General features: G+C 36.7%; 1 protein-coding gene across 2 annotated transcripts in view; it reads left to right on the forward strand.

The window, feature by feature from the left end:
• ARHGAP10 (Rho GTPase activating protein 10) overlaps window positions 1-19,532 on the forward strand; it is a 345,140-nt gene that overhangs the window by 228,649 nt on the left and 96,959 nt on the right. For both annotated transcript variants that reach the window (XM_051966160.1, XM_051966161.1), the window contains exons 16-18: window positions 2,365-2,423; window positions 10,745-10,850; window positions 12,438-12,597. In XM_051966160.1, coding sequence (XP_051822120.1) covers window positions 2,365-2,423; window positions 10,745-10,850; window positions 12,438-12,597 — 325 coding nt within the window. The remainder of the gene's footprint in view (window positions 1-2,364; window positions 2,424-10,744; window positions 10,851-12,437; window positions 12,598-19,532) is intronic.

Consider the following 19,532-nt stretch of genomic DNA (forward strand, 5'->3'; position numbering starts at 1 on the left):
GTTTCCTGTCATGTAATTTTTTTCTAAATAAGTTTTTTGGGATATCTTTTGTTTTTTACATCCCCATATTTTCCCTTCAGTATCATTTCCCTTCCTCATCTCTTAGAGAGCCACCCCATATAATAAATGCTAGTTTTTTAAGAGAGAAAAAAAGAAAAAAATCAGCACAAACCTATGACTATACTGGAAAAATCCCAAAAGGCGTACTGAGGCATTTAATAGGCCTGTTATCTCCTCAAAGGGCTTCGTGGGATTTTTACTTGGTTACAATGGAATTTTACTTGTGGTTAGACTCTACCTCCCTCCTCCCTACAATATGACCGATAAGATACACTAAGTATCCTACAACTAAGAAGATACATTCTCAGTCTTATACATCACGTAAAAGGCTGCTGTGACCCAGAAGCATATTGGGAGAAGTCAGGGGGGTGCTATCAAACAGCATGCAGAGAATCTATTTATAACAGTTGGCATTTTGATTTAAGTTGCCCTAGCATTAGAAATATTTATTATGCATGTTGTAAAGTGGTTGTTGTGGTCTTCTAACCTTCATTGCACACACATTGGAAAAACTTGTGAATAAGTTTCATAGCTTTGGAATTACAACCTTTATGGTGCTTTTCCCTTGAGTCCCTTAAGCTGCCTCATTTTTTTCTTCTTAGTGTTTTCTAGTTGTTCTCTTTTTGCACAGGAATGTCCCTTTTCTTAATATCCCTTATTTTTTGCTTGCTTATTCTGAAAGGATATATATAGTCTTTGAATAGAATGTGGTACAACTCGTAATCAATAATAATAATGGCTAGCATTTGGATAGTCCTTATGGTTTTCAAAGTGCTTTACAAATATTATCTTATTTGATCCCCACAGCCACTTTGTGAGGTAGATACTTTCTTATTCCCCTTTTTATAATTGAGGAAACTGAGGAAGACACAGGTTCAGTGACTTCTCAGATCATCCACTATTTATCTTTCAGGCCTGATTTGAGCTCAAGTTTTCCTGACTACATCCACTGTGTTGTATAACTACATGTAATATAAGTTCTTGGAGGGCAGAGATTATTGGGTAGCATAGTACCTTGCGGAGAGATAAGGATGGGAAATGGACTTGTGATTTCTTGGGATAGGGAGGAGAGAAGGAGAGAGAGAGGGAGAGGGAGAGAGGGGGAAAGAGAGAGAGGAGAGAGAGTCAGGAAGACACCTCATGAGTTCAAATACAGCCCCTAGATATTGATTGTGTGACCATGGGTCAGTCACTTAACCTTGTTTGCCTCCATTTCCTCTCTTGTAAAATGAGCTGGGAAACCAGTATCTTTGCCAAGAAAACCCCAAATGAGGATGGAGCATGGTTGAGTAATGACTAAAGAACAACAAAAATGAATGTTGACTCAATTCAGGGATAATTCCTTTATGTTTAAACTCTTCCTTTTCATCATGAATGAAAGGCTTTAAATGGTGTTTTATAGGTTGAACAACTAATCATGGCATGTTGCTAACACATATGAAGTACTCTGTGTTTTACCGAGCATTTACACAGGAGACACGGGCACAAGACCACTTAGCATGGTGTGGTGCTGTGCTCGGGAAGCAAAGTTGGAGTTCACAAAGAACCTGAGATGTACACATTTAGAGATGTCTACCTTCCAGATGTTCACTACTACAGAGTAGATATAGTACTGTATTTGGACTAAGTTCAAATTCTGCCTTTCACAGGTACTCACTGGGTGACCTCTTTCAATCTTGTTTCCTTATCTATAAAATCTCTAAGCTTTAAATGGACAGTTCTATTTTTATACACACACACACACATATGTGTGTATAAATTCAAGAATTTTAATGTCTTTTACAAGTCATTTGGGAAAAAGGAAGAAAATGCTTCTTTTGATTTCTTTACATATCTAATTTTTTTTCTAATATCTTTACTTTTCAGTAGATAGATTTGAAATGGCATCTCCATTATTATTGTACAGAATGCCTTTTTTTTTTTTTTACTAATTTCTAATTTTGAAATGTTTTACTATTTTCTAATTTTGTTAAACATTTTGGATTAGAAATCCATTTTATTTATCAATTAATTTAAAAAATTTCTATTAATCTAAATCATCTTTCCCAAAACTGGTTGTTGTGCTATCATTGGTTCAATTTAGACAGTGATTTGCCAGTTTTTAGCTTTTGTATGGCACTTTACATATATACCTCTTAATAAGAGGAGGCTTTGGAGTTGGACATCCTTGGAAATGTAGAGCCTCTTCAGAAAAGCCTCTTTGGGAAAAGGACATCCCAATGCATTGAAAATCTTTTCTGTAACAGATAAATCTGACACACGTGATCTTGCTTGTGGTAATTTGATGTCCTTTTTTTTTAACAGAAGTCTTCCAGAGCCCCTTATGACATATGATTTACATGGAGAGTTCATCATTCCTGCCAGTAAGTATTTCTTCAGCAGGTGTTTATTAAGGCTTTACTGAGTGCCCAGATATCAGAGAGACAAAGACAATAATGACAGACCCTTCCCTATCTTTAAGAAGCATATCTTTTGTTGGGGGAAATGCATAGTTGAAAGTCAGTACACAGTGATTTTGTTAATAGGGACAGCCTTGCTTGAAAGACCTCATATTGGAGGTGATGGTTTACATGAACTTTTTCCCCCCAAAGATTGTACTATGCGAAAATTTAAAAAGAAAGAAGAGTTAGGTTGAAATTTAACAATTTCCCTGCTTAGTATATTCAGTAAAGAGTGTTCATGGTTTTAAAAAAATAGTTGGTACTTATGTAGAAGAATTTGGCCTGTCATGGTATAGTACAAATCAGCATGAAAATCTCCTATTATTTTATGAAGATTAATTAAAAAAAAATAGTTTCATGTGTAAAAGTATCCAGCAGGGAGAGTAATATAGAAAATCACAGCTGAATTTGAAGGTCCTATTACTGTATATTATATCTCCATCCTGGAAACTCTTGGATTAGTTTTCTTTTATTATTTTGCTCTCTTCCCATAGACATTGGACAAATGCCCAACAGCTACCCTGGACACTGGAGGTAGATTAGTGTTAACAGCTTAATACATTAAGGTAACTGAGGCCCTAGTATAGACAAGTAACAGGCCAGATGGCTTATAACCAGCTGTAGAATTCACGACTTCAGCTCTCCAAGTGCTCCTTGAGAAGGTTTCACATCCATTAATCCAGCATTCTCCAAACTTATTTAGCCCTGGAACAATTTGAGGTGTGAAATGTATTGAAAAAACTCATAAATGATTGTCCAGGGATATGGAAGTACCTTTGAGAGGAAAGAGGATTTTGAGAAATTTTGCAAGAAAAAAGTAAGTTAAGTCTATTCTCATACCAAATTTTTTTTTTTATATTAATAGCCTTTTCAGATAGACACCACAATTTCACAGAAAATATCAACAAGAATAAATTTTTGTACCAGCGCCCCTGCTCACAATTGTGTAGAACACCAGGGATCTATAGAACTAAGTCTGCAAACTGTTGCTTTTGTGTTATTTTTATTTCCTAGCATAATCTTCTGGGGAAAAATATCCTCCCAAGCCTTTTGACTAAGCCTTACTGATGACTAAACTTTGCTTCAGAAGATCTCTTTAAAATTCTCCTTGTGAGGTTTGCATCCAGGTTAGCCTAGAGTTTCCTGCTCTGTTACTACAGTAGGAAAGGAATTCACCAACCTCATTAGAACGTACCACTTAAAATAGATGTTTGCAAGAGGTAGAAATATAGTTCTGTTTGGTCATATGTTTTCACATGGGAATGGAAGGTTTTGAGAGAGAAGTTGTAGGAGGGAGGGAAGGAGGAAAAAGTTCTGTTGGAAGAAATTCCAACACATGGTTGGCCGTTTTGATTTTCTACCCTGTGGCACTCTTGGCAAACCAGGCAAAGAGAAAATTCATCTTGACTTGGAGGACAGTTCTGTCTTGTTTGCCTTAGAGACTGGAAAGAGCAGAAGGGCGCCAGGTCTGGTCCGTCCTGCTTTAGGAGTTTTAGATAATGGTCACAGGGCAAAATTTGGATTTATTAGAAACTCCACATGTTAACTGGGAGCCAGGCTTGCTTTACACAGATCCCAAAAGGTCAGACCCTACAAATATAATAATAATATAATATATTATAAATATAATAATAAATGAGGATGGTAATACAAATGGTGGGTTACAGAATTTTTGGCTTGCTCATAGAGACCTTAAATAAGTGCACTGATATTACAGAACCTGATTTAATTCAGCAAGTCCTTGTGGAACATTTATGTGCAGGACTTTGTGCTTCAGGATCGGAGGAGAAAAAGCCTTTGCCCTTTTTGGAGCTTACATTCTCTTGGGGAATAAAACATTTACTTGGATGAGCAAATTTGAGATAATTTCAAGAAATCATTTAACTAGAAGAGATCTAGCGGGGAAAAATCCTATATGAAATGACTTCTTAACATTTTATATGTCATGGCTCCCACCTTGGCATTCTAGGAAAACCAGTTAACCCTTTCTCAGAATGACATTTTTGATGCATAAAATAATACACACAAATTGACAAGGAAACCAATTATATTGAAGTAAAGTTATCAAAATATTAAAAAAATAAGTTTATAGATCTCATGTTAAGAACCCCGCTGCTTTAGAAGGTGACTCTTTTTTTGAGATTTAATAAAATTTTTAAAAGATGGTATCATTTGATCTTTCTATTGAATCTTAAAAGGAGCTAAGCCTTCTAAGAACTACAGAGGAGGAAAGGAGTATATTCCTAGTGTTTTAATTTCCTGTGCAAAATGGGATATGGGAAGCTAAGTTCATAGAATAGCAAATAGACCAGTTTGGCTGAAAACAGAGCGTGTGAAGGAGAGAGTAACATGAGAGAAGATTAGAGCTAGAAAGACTGAGCTGAAGAGTTTGTTTTGTCTTAAAAAGCAATGCAAGCTCCCAGAGGCTCTTGAGTTAGGCATGACTTGAGCTGACCTAAGCTTTTGGAACATTATTTTAGTTTCTGTGAGAGATCCTTTCTACCACCTGAGGTTTTGTGATTGTGAGAAAAACTTCCCTCACCAACTTTATGGTGACATTTTAAAGGAGTCTGCAGGCTGATTGGAAGAACAACAAGACCGGGAAATGAAATCTCTTTGCCAGTCCTAAAGAAGCACTCTGCCTAGTGTAGAATTTGGCATGGATTTATAACTAAGAGGAGTTATGGTTGGAATGATATTTCTAATAAACTTTTAAATAAGAAAAACCACGCATATTAACAGTAAAGTTTAAAGGGCAAAATTTAGAAAGTAATCTGAATTTTTTTTATAGTAATAGCTTTTTATTTTTCAAAATACATGTAAAGATAATTTTCAACTTCATTCTTGCAAAACCTTTGTGTTCAAAATTTTTCTCCTTCCCTCCCTCTCTCCCTTTCCCTAGATAGCTAGTAATCTAATATAGATTAAAATTGTGCAATTCTTCTATACAAATTTCCACATTTATTATGCTGCATAAGAAAAATCAGATCAAAAAGGGAAAAAAATGATAACAAAAAAGAAAAAAGCAAACAACAACAAAAAAAGGTGAAAATACTATGTTGTGATTCACATTTAGTTCCCATAGGCCTCTGTTTGGGTGCATATGGCTCTCTCCATCATAAGACCATTGGAATTGGTCTGAATCACCCGTTGAAAAGAGCCACGTCCCTCACAGTTGGTTATCACATAATCTTGTTGCTGTGCATAATATTCTTGGTTTTATTGATTTCACTTAGCATTACTTCATGTAAGTCTCTCTGGGCCTTTCTGAAATCATCCTGCTGATTGTTTCTTACAGAATGATAATATTTCAGAACAGTCATATGCCATAACTTATTCAGTCATTCTCCAGCTGATGGGCATCCACTCAGTTTCTAGTTCCTTGCCACTATTAAAAAGGGTTGCCACAAATATATGTGGGTCCTCTTACCTCTTTTATAATTTTGGGATAACGGATCCCAGTAGAGACACTGCTGCATCAAAGGGTATGCACAGTTTTACAGCCCTTCAGGCATAGTTCCAAATTACTCTCCAAAATGATTGGATCAGTTCACAACTCCACCAATAATGCATGTGTCCTAGTTTCTCCCTTTCTCCAACATTCATCATTATTTTTTCTTGTTATTTTAGTCAGTCTGAGAGGTGTGAAGTGGTACATCAGAGTTGTCTTAATTTGCATTTCTCTAACAAATAGAGATTTAGAGCATTTTTTTCCATATGAACTGAAATGAGTAGCCTATAATTTTAAATGTTACTGTTCATCTATTTGAGTTATTTTTTGTGACACCATCTTGTCTCTTCCTCCCTCTGTTCCTATATACTTCCCCCCCCCATAATTATAATTACTAAAGTTCCCTAAGGAGGCAACCATTTCTATACACTTTTTAAAAAAGACATATATATTCAGACAGTGTTAAGGCAACTAATGAAATAATAACTGACAATAGGCAGGCAAAATTGGAAAGAGATCATCCTTTTGCAGAGTTTTAGGAAATTTGGAGTTAGAACCAGTTTTTTTTTTTTCTCTTAGTTGTGGAGACCATCCCATTGCTGAAACTTCTATTAGCTCAGTCAAGAGAATGGATACTACTTGATGTCTCCGTAGCCTCAAGTTATTTTGTATATCTTCTAAGCCATTTGTAGTTGCTTCTGGTCAGTTCTGTTGGATTGAGATCACGTCTTCCCTCAGAGTTCTGGAAGATTTTTCTTGGGTCTCTCACCAATCCTTATTTTTTCTTTCCCCTCTTCCCCCCCCCCCACACACACGTACATATTTGAAGTTGGATGAGAATCTGTGAATTAATTTGTGGAATTTTTGGTTTCAATATAATCAATATATTTTTTCTTTTTTTCTGGATACCATAAAAAAGGAAATAAATTATTCACTCATTTGTCTTAAAACGTTTACTAGCATTCAGTGCTAATTGGTGGGATTGGAGGCAACTTTTTTATTTTAATTTTTTGGATGGTGTGGGAACTCTAAATCCTGTTGCATGAATATTGCTTAGAGGAAATATACAGGCTGTCCAAAAAGTACAGTGTTAAACTTTAAGAGCTTAAAACCTCACTGAGATTTTTGGGACCTCCTGTGTTTGAAAGGTTGGTCACATGGAATTTCATGAAATTGGCGGGGGAGAGGAATTAGAACTGAGAATGGAAGTTACAGGGAGATAGTCATCAGCTCAATAGAAGAAACTTTCTAACAACTTGACTTGTTCAAATGAATTTCCTTTCCTTGGAAATGAATGAGTTCCTTGTCAACTGGAGATGTTCAAAGAAAAGCTATGTAATCAAAAACTTACTGCTCAGTAGGAGTTTGGATTAGATACTCTGCTGAGGTCCTTTTTAACTCTTAATTCTTAGTTAGCTTTGTTCACATTTCCCATCAAGGAAGAAAAGAAACAAATATTTAATAAGCACCTACTATATACTAGGAACTGTGCTAAGTGCTTTTGAAATATTATCTCATTTGAACCTCATTTAAATGAGGAAGGCAAAGAGCACATATGTTTTACAGAGATTATTGGGGAATATTAGTATCCAACTACAAGGTTTTCTTTCTCTCCCTCCTCTCTTCCTCCCTTTCTCTTCTCTTCCCCTTCTCCCTTTTCTTCTCCCCCTTCTCTTCTCCTCCTATTTCTCTATCACCTTATCCTTCTCCATTTTCTTCTCTTTTCCTTCCTCCTCTTTTCCATTCCCCTCCTCCTCTTTTGACTTCCTCTTCCCCTTCCCCTTCTCTTCTACCCTTTTCTTCTCTTCTTCCTCCTCCTTCTCTACCATCTTCTTTTCCACCTTCTTCTTTCCTTCTTCCTCCTCTTTTTCCCCTTCTCTTCCTCTACCTTCCCTTCCCCTTCTTCTTCATTTGGGATTAAGTGACTTGCTGAGGGTCACATAGCTAGTAAGTCTCAGCTCTGCTTCTTCTGACTTCAGACTGATTGCTCTGTCCACCATGACTCTAGCAGGTGCTCCAAGATTTTCACTCCACTACAACTGTAGAGAAACAAAGACCATCTCCTCGAGCCCCCTCCTCTACGGGTTAGGGGAAATCCATTACAACCCATAGAATCACAGAATTCAAGAGCTGTAAGGACTCTTATAGCTCTTCTGGTATGACCATTTCTTTGCTCATTTTACTTTTGAGGAAATTGTTATCTTCCCCATACTGTAATGGAGAGCTTCTCTCTTCCCCTCTCTTCTCTCCCGCTTTGACCCCAAAAGAAATTGGAAACTTGCTCCAAATTGATGTATGAAAAGTTCTTGGATGCACATAATGTAAATATTTAATTTGTATTAATATTTCTCTCTGCATTTAGTTGTTTGTTGTTGATAACCCACTCAGGGTTAGGATTATATTTAGCTCATTATATACTTTATGATGCCCAGATAGACGGGCAGTTAATGCTTTGAATGATTTTATTTTTTTACTATTAAAATAGTAAAAGAAATCACTGATACAATAAGCCCAGGAAGCTCCAGAAATGGAGTCTTTCTGATAAGTGTTAGTATAGCTGCCTTATGTGTACTGTACACTTTCAAAAACTTGACAGAATGTTTAAACATACGAACATCCGTATTTCAGGAGACACATGATTTCACTGCTTCAGTTTGTCCCCCAGGGAAGCAGATTAGTACACTCTTCTGTACCTTAGTTGATAGTCTTCAGGGAATCAGCTTTTTGTGATGAGCCTCTCTAAGGGAACTAGAACTAGTCTAGTGCAGACCAAGGTGGTCTTCTTAAGCAATTGCCACCTCTTCCCATCATTTTGTAAACCAGAAAAAATAATCCTGGGTTGTGCCTTTGCCTTCCAACAGTAGTTTTATCCTTGCATATCCTCCAGATCCATACTTAAGTCCTTCCACTTTTGTAGAAGCACCTGTGAGAACCTTTTCTCTGACACCTGGGATCCATGATGAGGGATGAGATTAATATCCAATTGAAAGGGACTTCAAATGCCAGCTTGTTACTTTACCGATGAAGTAACTGTGTCCTAGGGAGGTTGTGACTTTCTTAAGGTTAGAGCAGTGGGAAACATGATTGAGTGGAGGGGTAAAAGCAGACAAAATATAATTCAATATATTTTTGTTTTAAGAAGAATAACCTTTTAGTGACTCGGGCATCCTTGTGATAATTTGTTCTATTATAATGGGAAGGCCTAAAAATAGCAGGTTAAGGATAATTAACCTTAACTCTAAAGTACTTTCCCCAATAGATGGACAAAACTAACATAGGAGGAGGGAAGAGGTGATTCTTTTAAAAAGCTAATTTTCAATTATTTTTGCATGAATCATATCTATTGTGTGTGGGCATTATCCTGTGTTTCTTTGTGACTAAATAATTTGAAATTTACATAAATCATGTGTACATATACATTAACAATTGCTAGGAAATGTATATGGATGAAATGGATTTTATATGCCCAAATGTTCAGATTTGCTTGTAGTACATGGAATTTCATATTCCTGTATTATGTTTTGTGATTTTTTGCAGTCTATATTACAAATTCATTTAAAAAAATGTCATCTCTGTGAAGAACAACAACAGTACAACAGTTGCTTAAGTCTTGCTCCCTTCATATTTCTCAACCTCTATTGAACATGTGATGCTTTTGTGGACAGTATTCTAGTTTTTGCTCCAGATTGAGAATTTATTTGTTATTTCTCTTTTTTAGTAACTCAGTTCTGTGGTCATTTTAATGTAGTAGTCAGTGATAGATTTAGCTTATTTCTAAGACTTCTTTATTCATTTGGTCTGTCTTGAAATGTGTCACATGGTAGTCTTAGTGATTAAGTGGAAAGAGTTTCAGTTTTTTGAGTCTAGAATCTTGGGTTCAAGGTCCAGTTACTACCCATGTGATCTGGACAAGTCATTTGGCCTTTCTCTGCCTTAATTACCTCACTTGTAAAATGAGAGATGGGACCAGATTAATTTTCATTTAATTATTATTTTAGAAGTTTTTTTTTTTAACTATATATTAGGTGGTTGGAATAAAAAGAAAGAAATGAAATTGCTTCTGCCCTTCAGGAGTTTATATTCTGCTCCTGGGAAATAGTATCCCTTCTGGCCCTCATTGGTGTGATCCCCTGAATCGGCTGCTTATTCCATGTGTAATAATAACGCCTGCCTTCTGAGGTTACTGTGAGGCTATAATGAACTGCTTTGTGGAAAGTGCTTTGCAAACTTTAAGGAGTTAGAGAAATGTCACGTTATTATTATTAACTTTAACCTTTTTGAGACCCTGTGTGATATCCTAAGGGAGTTTTGGAAGGAGTTTGTGCTACACTGTCAGCAAGTCCTAAATCTTGGTAAAGAGTGATTAATGCAGAAGGCTTTAGGAGCAAAAGATGACATTCCTCTGCTGCATTTGTCATTCATATCTTGGGCCAATGATCCAGGCTCAAGACTGCATCCAGACTGAGCCTACTTCTGAGCAGAAACTAAGTGCATGCAGCAAAAGGAATAAATGGCAACAGCTGCCTTTTAAATATAACCTGGAGAGGGAAGGCATTAGTTTTCAAACTCCCCCTCCCCAGCCACCCCCTACTCATTGCATGGTACAAAGAAGGGAGTGATTTCAACCACGGTAGAGTTGGATGAGTATGAACAAGAGGAAAGAAACAGCTTTTATATCTTCCCCATTTGGAAATAACCAAGCATGGAAAACAAAACTGGTGCATGAGATGTTGATTTTAGGGGTATTTTTGGTCTGGTATATTTTTACTGACTATCTTATTTATTTTTCAAGAGTGTGGCAGCCCAGAATCCCGAGTCAATGCTATCCATTTCCTGGTCCACAGACTCCCAGAGAAAAATAAAGAAATGTTGGACATTTTGGTGAAACATTTAACAAAGTAAGCCCCCTTCTTCTTCTTCTTCTTTTTTAATATTAAAATTCCTTTTCTCCATTTGTTGTAGGAGATGGATCGTGGTCCTGGTGAGCTGTGTTTGTAACGAGTGGAGCCGTGGCTCATGTACACAGTACCAGGAACCAAACCTGTAAAAGCAGGCTGGAAGTTTGACTCACTGTGTGTGTTTTGGAGAAGAGTGCTGAAATCTAATATTTCATGAATTTGTATAATTATTTACTTAAGGACATTGCCAGAAACATAGGGTTTGGTTTGAAGGGAAGAAAGGGAATAGGATACTTTTTTCCTCCTTGACTGATTCAGGCTGACTGGGGTCTAAAGACCTCTTAGCCATTTAGTTTAGTTTCACACCTGCATAAGTAGAGGCTGAGGTACATGGCACTGGATTTTTCCAGTTCAGTTAGGAGCAATATTACAGAGAGATTCCAGTTTTTTTTTTTTTGTCTTAATCTATTATAATCATTACAACTCTTACTACTACCACTACCTTTATTAGTAGCACCGTACCCTGAATAAATAATCTAAATATGGAGTAAATCAACAAATAAAACCCTTAAATCCAGGCTGTTTATAATTTATTAAAATGATGACAACATGAAATTTAATATTACAGCAATAATATTAGAAAGTAGCTGAGTGTCAACAAAGATCAATAGATTTGCAGTCAGATGCAGATTCAACTCCTGGCTTGTCACTTTAGCCAGCTGCATGACACTGGGCACTTAATTTACTACGCTGGGCCTTTAGTTCTGTCATGTTTAAAATGAGAGGGTTGGACCAGATCCTTTCTTAGTTCCCTTCCAATTATAAATCTGTGGCCATAGGAAAAAGAACACTTGATTTCTCTGTCTTCTGAATCTTTCTGCAGTCTTAGCAAATTTTTCCTTTAAAAAAAAATATGGTTATGGTCACTGTGTGTATTCTTATCCTACTGACCTTACAGTGTTTAAATTTTCATGTTTATTTTGTTTCATTACACAGGAATATCTTGTACTATTATCATCCCATAATCTTTTCATCTGAGTTTTAATTATCATTTTAAAATAATACAGAATTTGATAGAGATATTAATTTGATCTTTAAATATGTGACTTAGAAACCCAAACTTTTAGATCCAGAAGGGATCTTAGAAATGATATACTCTAGAGATTCTTAATCTTTTTGGTAGGTCTCCTTTGAGAGTTTAAGTGAAACCTCTGAATGTCTTCTTGAAACTTTTTTTTAATGTATCAATAAAATATAGGTTATAAAGGATACAAATTTTGTTGAAATTATAGTCACACAATATATATGTATATATAATTATGCATATATGCATATCTATCTATCTAACTATAGAGATTTTTTTCTTACAAACATGTCAAGTTTATAGAACTCTCTGAGCCTAACCCTTTCATTTTACTACAAAACCAAGGCCCCTTAGGGCCTTGAAGGAAATGGAGGGAATTTTGCCTCAAGTTAACAGCCACTAAGTTCAGAGTTAGGAATTTCAATGAATACTTTATTCCAAGATGGTGGCAGCTTAAAATCTTTTTTCCCCTCTTTTCTTTCCCCTTCTTTTATCACAATAAGTGTTTCAAACCACGCCAAGCAAAATCTCATGACTGTTGCCAATCTGGGAGTGGTGTTTGGACCAACGCTGATGAGGCCCCAGGAAGAAACAGTGGCTGCCATCATGGACCTGAAGTTTCAGAACATTGTAGTGGAAATCCTTATAGAAAATCATGAAAAGGTAATAGACTTAAATAATTTTTTTTTCTGGATCTGAAAAGTACTGTTAAATGTATTCTAGGAATTCTTTGGTTGAAAGATGCCAAGATGAGTTATTTTACAATATAAATAATTTGCACTTTTCGTTGAGCACTTTTGTATTTGTCCTCCATCCGGAATCACCAGCAGGGTATGTGCAAAGAACTCGGCTGGTAAAAGCATGCTTATAAATCATTATCGATGAGTAACGTAAGCAAGGCTGGACTGGAGCAGCCCCAACGAGCGGATTGTAAAATTTTCAGGGCAAATATTGACATCTCAGAAATGGTCAAATGCTACAAATCAAGGCTTGATTTATTGTTTTGTTGATTTCTAGACGTAAAAAAAGCAATGGGAAAAAATGTTGATAACGCAGGTTAAGCTTAAAAATATGTCAGGGATAGGGAGATATGGTCGTGAAATATTTACCAGCATTCCCTTATTCATACACATCATGAAATATTTATTGGTTTGGGATTAGGGACAAGTCATATAACCTCACCCTACCTCAGTTTCTTATCTGAAAAATGTGTTCGTTTGCACTGCAGAGATAATTGTTAAGAAAATCTTTTACAAACCTTAAAGTGTTATAGAAATGAGAAAAGTTATTACCATCATCAGTTTTCATGTTATATTAAGACACTAAGGAAGACTATAAATGCTGCTTTGTGTTGACCTCAGAAATTGAATATATCTGCTATAATTTTGATATGACCCTGCCTAAAGTCAAGGGATAGACTAGGTGACCCCCTCTCCTAAGATCCCTTGTGATGCTAGGATGTTATGATTCCATAATTACAGTATTATGGAATGTGCAACGTTGGCGTGGTAGATGGGCTTACTACAACTAGACCAGATGCTAGCCAACTCAGCGTTTGTGGAAGGTTGTTTTTTCTTTTCCTTTTTTTTGAGATACCCATGCAAGTTTGCTTTCTGACTCAGGAATTTCAGTGGCTAGTGTCCTTGTTTAAATTGGATGATTCTCAGAAGAGACCATGTCAGTGTGTGGCTGTGATGGTCATTCTAGAGTCTCCTACACCCCTCCCTGAAAGGTGGCTGTGTTCTCTCTTTCTCTTCCTCTCCCTTTTCTCTCTCTTTTTTTTCCCCAAAAGAAATTTTGCATCTGTTCATATAGCCTACGAAGGAGAAAACACATGGGTAAAGGAAAACAAGTTATTCTTAAGTAAGACAATGTGCTTTTTTGGTTTTTGAAATTGTTATTTACATATGTTGAATGAGTTTTTCTGTAGACTTACCTTTTGCTACTTCTACTTATACAATATATACATATATATCCAACAAATTTGTGATTTTGAATATAGGGAACTCTCCCCAGTGACCCAGGGCTTAAGCTGTCTGTGATTTAGCCAATAAATCATGAGAAGTTGCATGAAGAACTTGGCAGTTTAGTAATGTGCTTAGGTTCACCTGCTACTCGGTGTTCAAGGTAGGATTTAAACACAAATCTTCTGCCTCTGAGAATCTCCACTCTGCCAGATTTTATCAAACCGAGAGCTTACTTAATATTTCTTTGCAGAATAACATTTCAGAAGAAAGGGAAAATATAAAGAAATATAAACAAAAAAAGTCAAGGCAGCCTCTGTGGAAGTTGAAAATTACAGCACAAATTGACCTTATTATATTCACTATATCATAGAACTTTTGCTAATAATTTCTGGGTCCTCCTCATAAGAAACCAGTTTTAAATAAGTAATGGAATAGGGCTGGTTGATTCTGTTGTGTCCTGTGGTCTTAATGCTACTGGAGTGCTGACCATTTGCACCATTTTCCAGATCAGCACTTCCTTATGTGAATTCTGAATTCTCCGAGGAAAAAATGGAGATGAAAATCTGTACTGTGAAATTTTAGTGGCTAAAGAAGGGCTTTGGTTATTTTCTTTAGCCCAGTTGTAAAAATAGCCTGGTGATCAGCCTAGGAGATTTTACTCTACAACCAGTCATGAATCTCTGTCTCCCTTTATGCTGCTGTCAAACTGTCATTAAACCTCATTAGTGTGCACGAAGCTGTTGAGACAGCTCTGGTGGACGATAGCTGCTATTCATTTGTAGAAAGAGAAATAATTAGGCTACAGGCTTTGAGATGCTGGTACAGTAGCTCAGCCATCATTCGATTAAATCCCAATTAAGGAACTTTAATGCAATATATTTGTGAAAATACTGGCTCTGGGGCTTGCCTTTGGATAAAAAGATCACAACTTAATGCAACACTTTTCCTTCCTCCCTCCCTCTTCTTCCTTCATCTGTCTGTCTCCTTCCTTCCTTCCTTCCTCCCTCCCTCTTTTCCTCCTTCCTTCCTTCCCTCCCTTCCTTCCTCCCTTTCTTCCTTCCTCCCTTCCTTCTTTCTCTCTTTTCTTTCTCCCTTCCTCCTTCCCTCCCTCTTTCCCTTTTTTCCTTCCTGCCTTTTTCCCTCCTTTCCTCCCTCCCTCTAATCTTCCCCCTCCCCTCCCTCCCTCCCTTCTTCCTTCCTCCCTTCCTTGTCTCTTTTCTTTCTCCCTTCCTTCCTCCCTTCCTTGTCTCTTTTCTTTCTCCCTCCCTCCCTCCCTTCCTTCCTTCCTTCCTTCCTTCCTTCCTTCCTTCCTTCCTTCCTTCCTTCCTTCCTTCCTTCCTTCCTTCCTTCCTTCCTTCCTTCCTTCCTTCCTTCCTTCCTTCCTTCCTTCTTCCTTCCTTCCTTCCTCTCTTCTCTCTTTTCTTTCTCCTTCCTCCTTCCCTCCCTCTTTCCCTTTTTTCCTTCCTGCCTCTTTTCCTCCTATTCTCCCTCCCTCTAATCTTCCCTCCTTCCCTTCTTTCCTTCCTTCCCTCCCTCTAATCTTCCCTTCCTCCCTCCCTTCTTTTCTTTTTCTTTTCCTAATTTGAAGCTTGGCAGAGAAATTCATGTTTTTCAACTAGGAAGTACATACCACTTTTACCTTCTTGGCAAATCTTTTAAGTGTTTCCAAATGGCAGTGAGGAGCTAATTAAGTAATCATAGTAGATGCCAATAGGCTAGCTTATATAGTCCAGAAGCTAAACAGAGAACTTTCTATTTCTCGTCTCTTAAGTGCTATAGCTGGTTATTGCTAAAAATTTGATATGAAAGAACTATGGGTGTTAAGAGAAAAAAACCAAGTGGATGGAGCATCATAAAGTTAAAAAACTCAAAAGAAAGGTATTTGTCAGAACTGATAGGTGCTGTGGATGGCAGTTTGGGAAATAATCCATGTGCTGATTGATGTCTTCAAAAGCTTCTGTGTAGAAGGAGAGATTGGACTTAATCAGTTTTGCTTATTTAAACTTAATCAGTAGCTGACCCTTTGACCAATTATGTTGTAGAAAGTATTCTTTTGTCACTGTGGGTTGCATTAGCTGACCTCAAAAATTCATTTAACTTCTGAATTCCTGTAATTCTGAGATGATATTGTCAACTTTGCAGATTTTGCTTAACATTCTTTTTAGAGGGGAAAGTATAAGAATAGGAACTTTTTATGGGCAGGTGGTAAAAATAAAAAGAAATGAATGTGGCACAAAAACCAAAAGGTATAAATATTAAATTTTAAATAAAATTAATGAGAACCCATGTGAATTGGTGGCTGAGAATGAAGAGAAGGCAATAGTTGTCCTTTTCTAGTCTCAATTATAGGGGAAAAGAAGAAAATTTCATAGGTCTTAATTCTTTCCCTTCCTTCTTTTTTCATTTGTTGGTCCTTTCTTCCCTTCTCCCATCTCCTGTTTTCAGTTGTGCTTCTTTTCTCAACATTTTAACTCTATAGACAGTTTACTGTGGCAATGTAAAATTGTAGATGTACAAGAAAATATCTCGTGACTGCATTCATGAGACATGGGTTTCCTTGTCTGATTTATAAATCAGTGTTACAAGTGCCTCAGATATGAGGGGGGAAGGGAAGAAGGAAGGGGTAGACAGGCAGAGAGAGGAGAAGGAAACAGAAGCAGAGACAGAGAGAGACACACAGAGAAACAGAGAGAAGATGGGGGAGAGGAAGGGAGAGAATGAAAACAATGGAGTTTTCTGTATGAACTCTTCAAATGAAAAATTGGTATTTATAACAGAGAGGAAAATTATATCAAGGAGAAATGGTAAAAAATAAAATAGAGAGGGGATGCCCCATTTTTACCCCTGAAAATCTGAGAGCAGGGAAAGTGCCAGAGGCAGAGACAGAAATGGAGGTAGGGGCAGGCAGAAGAGGGAGAGGACAGAAAGGAAGGATGAAATCTTTCTTTTGTTTTTGTTCCTTTCAAGAATATGGAAAATGTAAGCTCTAGCTAGGAAAATCACTATAAAGAAAAAGATGGTAATTGAAAAAACTATATAATTAAAACTAGCAAGTCTAGATAAATTTCCAGCTTGAAAAAGATCTCAAACTATGTTGCAAATGTTTAAGGTTTGGTAAAATCCAAAGCACAATTTACCCTAACTCCTTTCCCAATTTTATTAAATCCACATGTACTTTGGAAGAAACTTAATCCATATGTTTTGGTTTCATTTATACATAACACATTAAGATCTTGTTTTACAAGAACTATCAGAGGGCCAAAAACATTTTCGAGTTCTTTCTTTCCTTTGCAAACCAGGAAATTGTGTGTGTCCCAGGAGAAAACAATACCATGAACCCCTAGGGATTTTGAATTTGGCCAGAAACTCGGAATACATGAAGTTTACATGAATTCTTTCCTTGGCAGAGTACACTTTGCACACCCTGACTATGCAATATAATCAAGCATCTGATGACTTGAAAGTATATTTATCTAGAATTCAGTCACTAAAATGCTAGGCTCAGAATCAGGAAGAAGACCTGAATTCAGATCTTATCACCAACACTTAATGTGTGATATGGACACATGACTTAACCTTTATAAGATTACAGCTTGTAGTAATTATTATACCTGTGGGATCTACTTTACAAGGTTGTTGTGAAGGTCAAATGAATAGTACGTGTCAGCTCTTTCACATACTTTAAAATGCTGTTTTAATGCCAATTATTCTTATTTTTATCACAGCTGGATTTCTCTCTTTACTTCATAGAGACAAACGGCAAAAGCAAAATATTCTCAGGGTCTTAATTGTTTTCTATTTATTTTGAGTTATATTGATTGAGGGCAGTTAGTGTATTGAGCACTGGGTCTGGGAGTCAAGAAAACCTGAATTCAATCCCCAAACTGAACACATGTATTAACTGTGTGATTGCGGATAAGTCACTTAACTGTTTTTCTCAATTTCCCATAACTGAGGCACTCAGAGGCTAACCGACTTGTCCAAGTCATACGGCTAGTAAGTGTTGAGACAAAATTTGAAGTAACAGAGTGTTAAGCACAATGAAACGACTAAACAATAACAAAAAATATTGATTGACTCTTTTGTTTTATACCATTGTTATTTTCCAGGATACTCTGCTCCCCCATTTATTAGTAACAAAAAGAGATTCAAACAGATCAACAAACATGGCTATGTTGCGTTATACGTGTGACTGTCCGTTCTCATGGTACCCTGTCTCTTTACTTTATCTGAGGAGGCCCAAGCTTTGGATTAGGATACTTGTTAGCACTGAGTTCAAGGACAAATCAGTTTCCTCATCCTGCCATCTCTTCCATTGTTACTCAGTGGAAAGAATGTTGAATTGGATGGACATTCAAATCCTTATTCCTTTTATGACCAGTGGCAGGTCATTTAACCCTCTTGGGCCCAACTTTCCTTATCTGTAAAATGAATGGATAAACTAGAAGGCCACTGAAAGGCTTTCTTTCTCTCAATTTCGGATCCCATGCTCTGTAATAATTTTTATAGTATCAAGTGAAATAATGTACATAAAGCACTTTGAAAACCTTAAAGTATTTTCAAAATTATTATTATTATTATTATCATTATTTGTGGGCTATAGTATTTAAAATGAATACTTCTGGTATCATGCATATATGGTTTCAGTTAACCAGAAAATCCTATTCCCTGATTGTTATGGTTAAATGGGAGGATCTTTTCTTTTTCTTTTTCTTTTTTTGGGGAGGTGCTATTTTCATGGTCAGATTGTTAGGTATTTAAATATTTTAATTGGATTTTTAGATTATGGTATTCAAAACGTGGTGCTATAGATTGACCTCAGCTTTGGGTAATGAATGTTCCAGGCTGCTTGTCTCCATCTGTCACTGCAGTTTCAGTATTTTGTGTGATAGTCAGCAGCTTTGGAAATTTCGGTTGCTAACAGCTTTTATGTGCATCTCTCGATCCTTAGATGATAATGAAAGCAGCACATATTATCTTCGTATCCAGTCTAATTTGACAGGCATTTATTTAGCACCTACTATGTACAAGATATGTTAAGCTGCAGAGTGCACACAAACAATTCTGGACCTCAAGGAAATTACATTTTTTGAGGGGAAATGAAATCTGCAAATAGGCAAGTCCCCAAACCAGTAAGAACCCTACTTTGTGACAAAGACATGGAGTTAAGTTAACCGAATGAACAAATGGCTGCCTCTGACGCTGTGTGCCTCATTTTGCACTTATACCTATATTCTACTACCTCTCTGAAACATGTGTGATTGTTTGAAGATGAGAAAGGAGCTCTGACACTGGGGAAATGGGAAAAGCTTCTCAAAGGAACAATAGACTCTAAAAGGTCCCAAGGTAAGGAAGGCAAAAATTTCTTTTGGGGGATTTAAAATGCTACTGAAATAAACACTTTATGGGAGGCCAGAGGTGGCAAGAAATTATATCACGTTAATGATGTGATTTTCAAAATCTAACATCTTTTAAAAAAAGATTTGATTGTGTCTCTGCTGCCATTTCCCCCTCCCAACATTGCTGTTAAGTTGAAAAGAAGGAGTTAAGCCTAAGGAATATTGACCTGATCCAGCAGGACCCTGAGCTCTCATCTCTTGCTTGAGAGATGGCAAGCCCCAGAGCGAAAAC

The sequence above is a fragment of the Antechinus flavipes genome, chromosome 6 (assembly GCF_016432865.1).
Source record: "Antechinus flavipes isolate AdamAnt ecotype Samford, QLD, Australia chromosome 6, AdamAnt_v2, whole genome shotgun sequence".
NCBI lineage: Eukaryota > Metazoa > Chordata > Mammalia > Dasyuromorphia > Dasyuridae > Antechinus > Antechinus flavipes.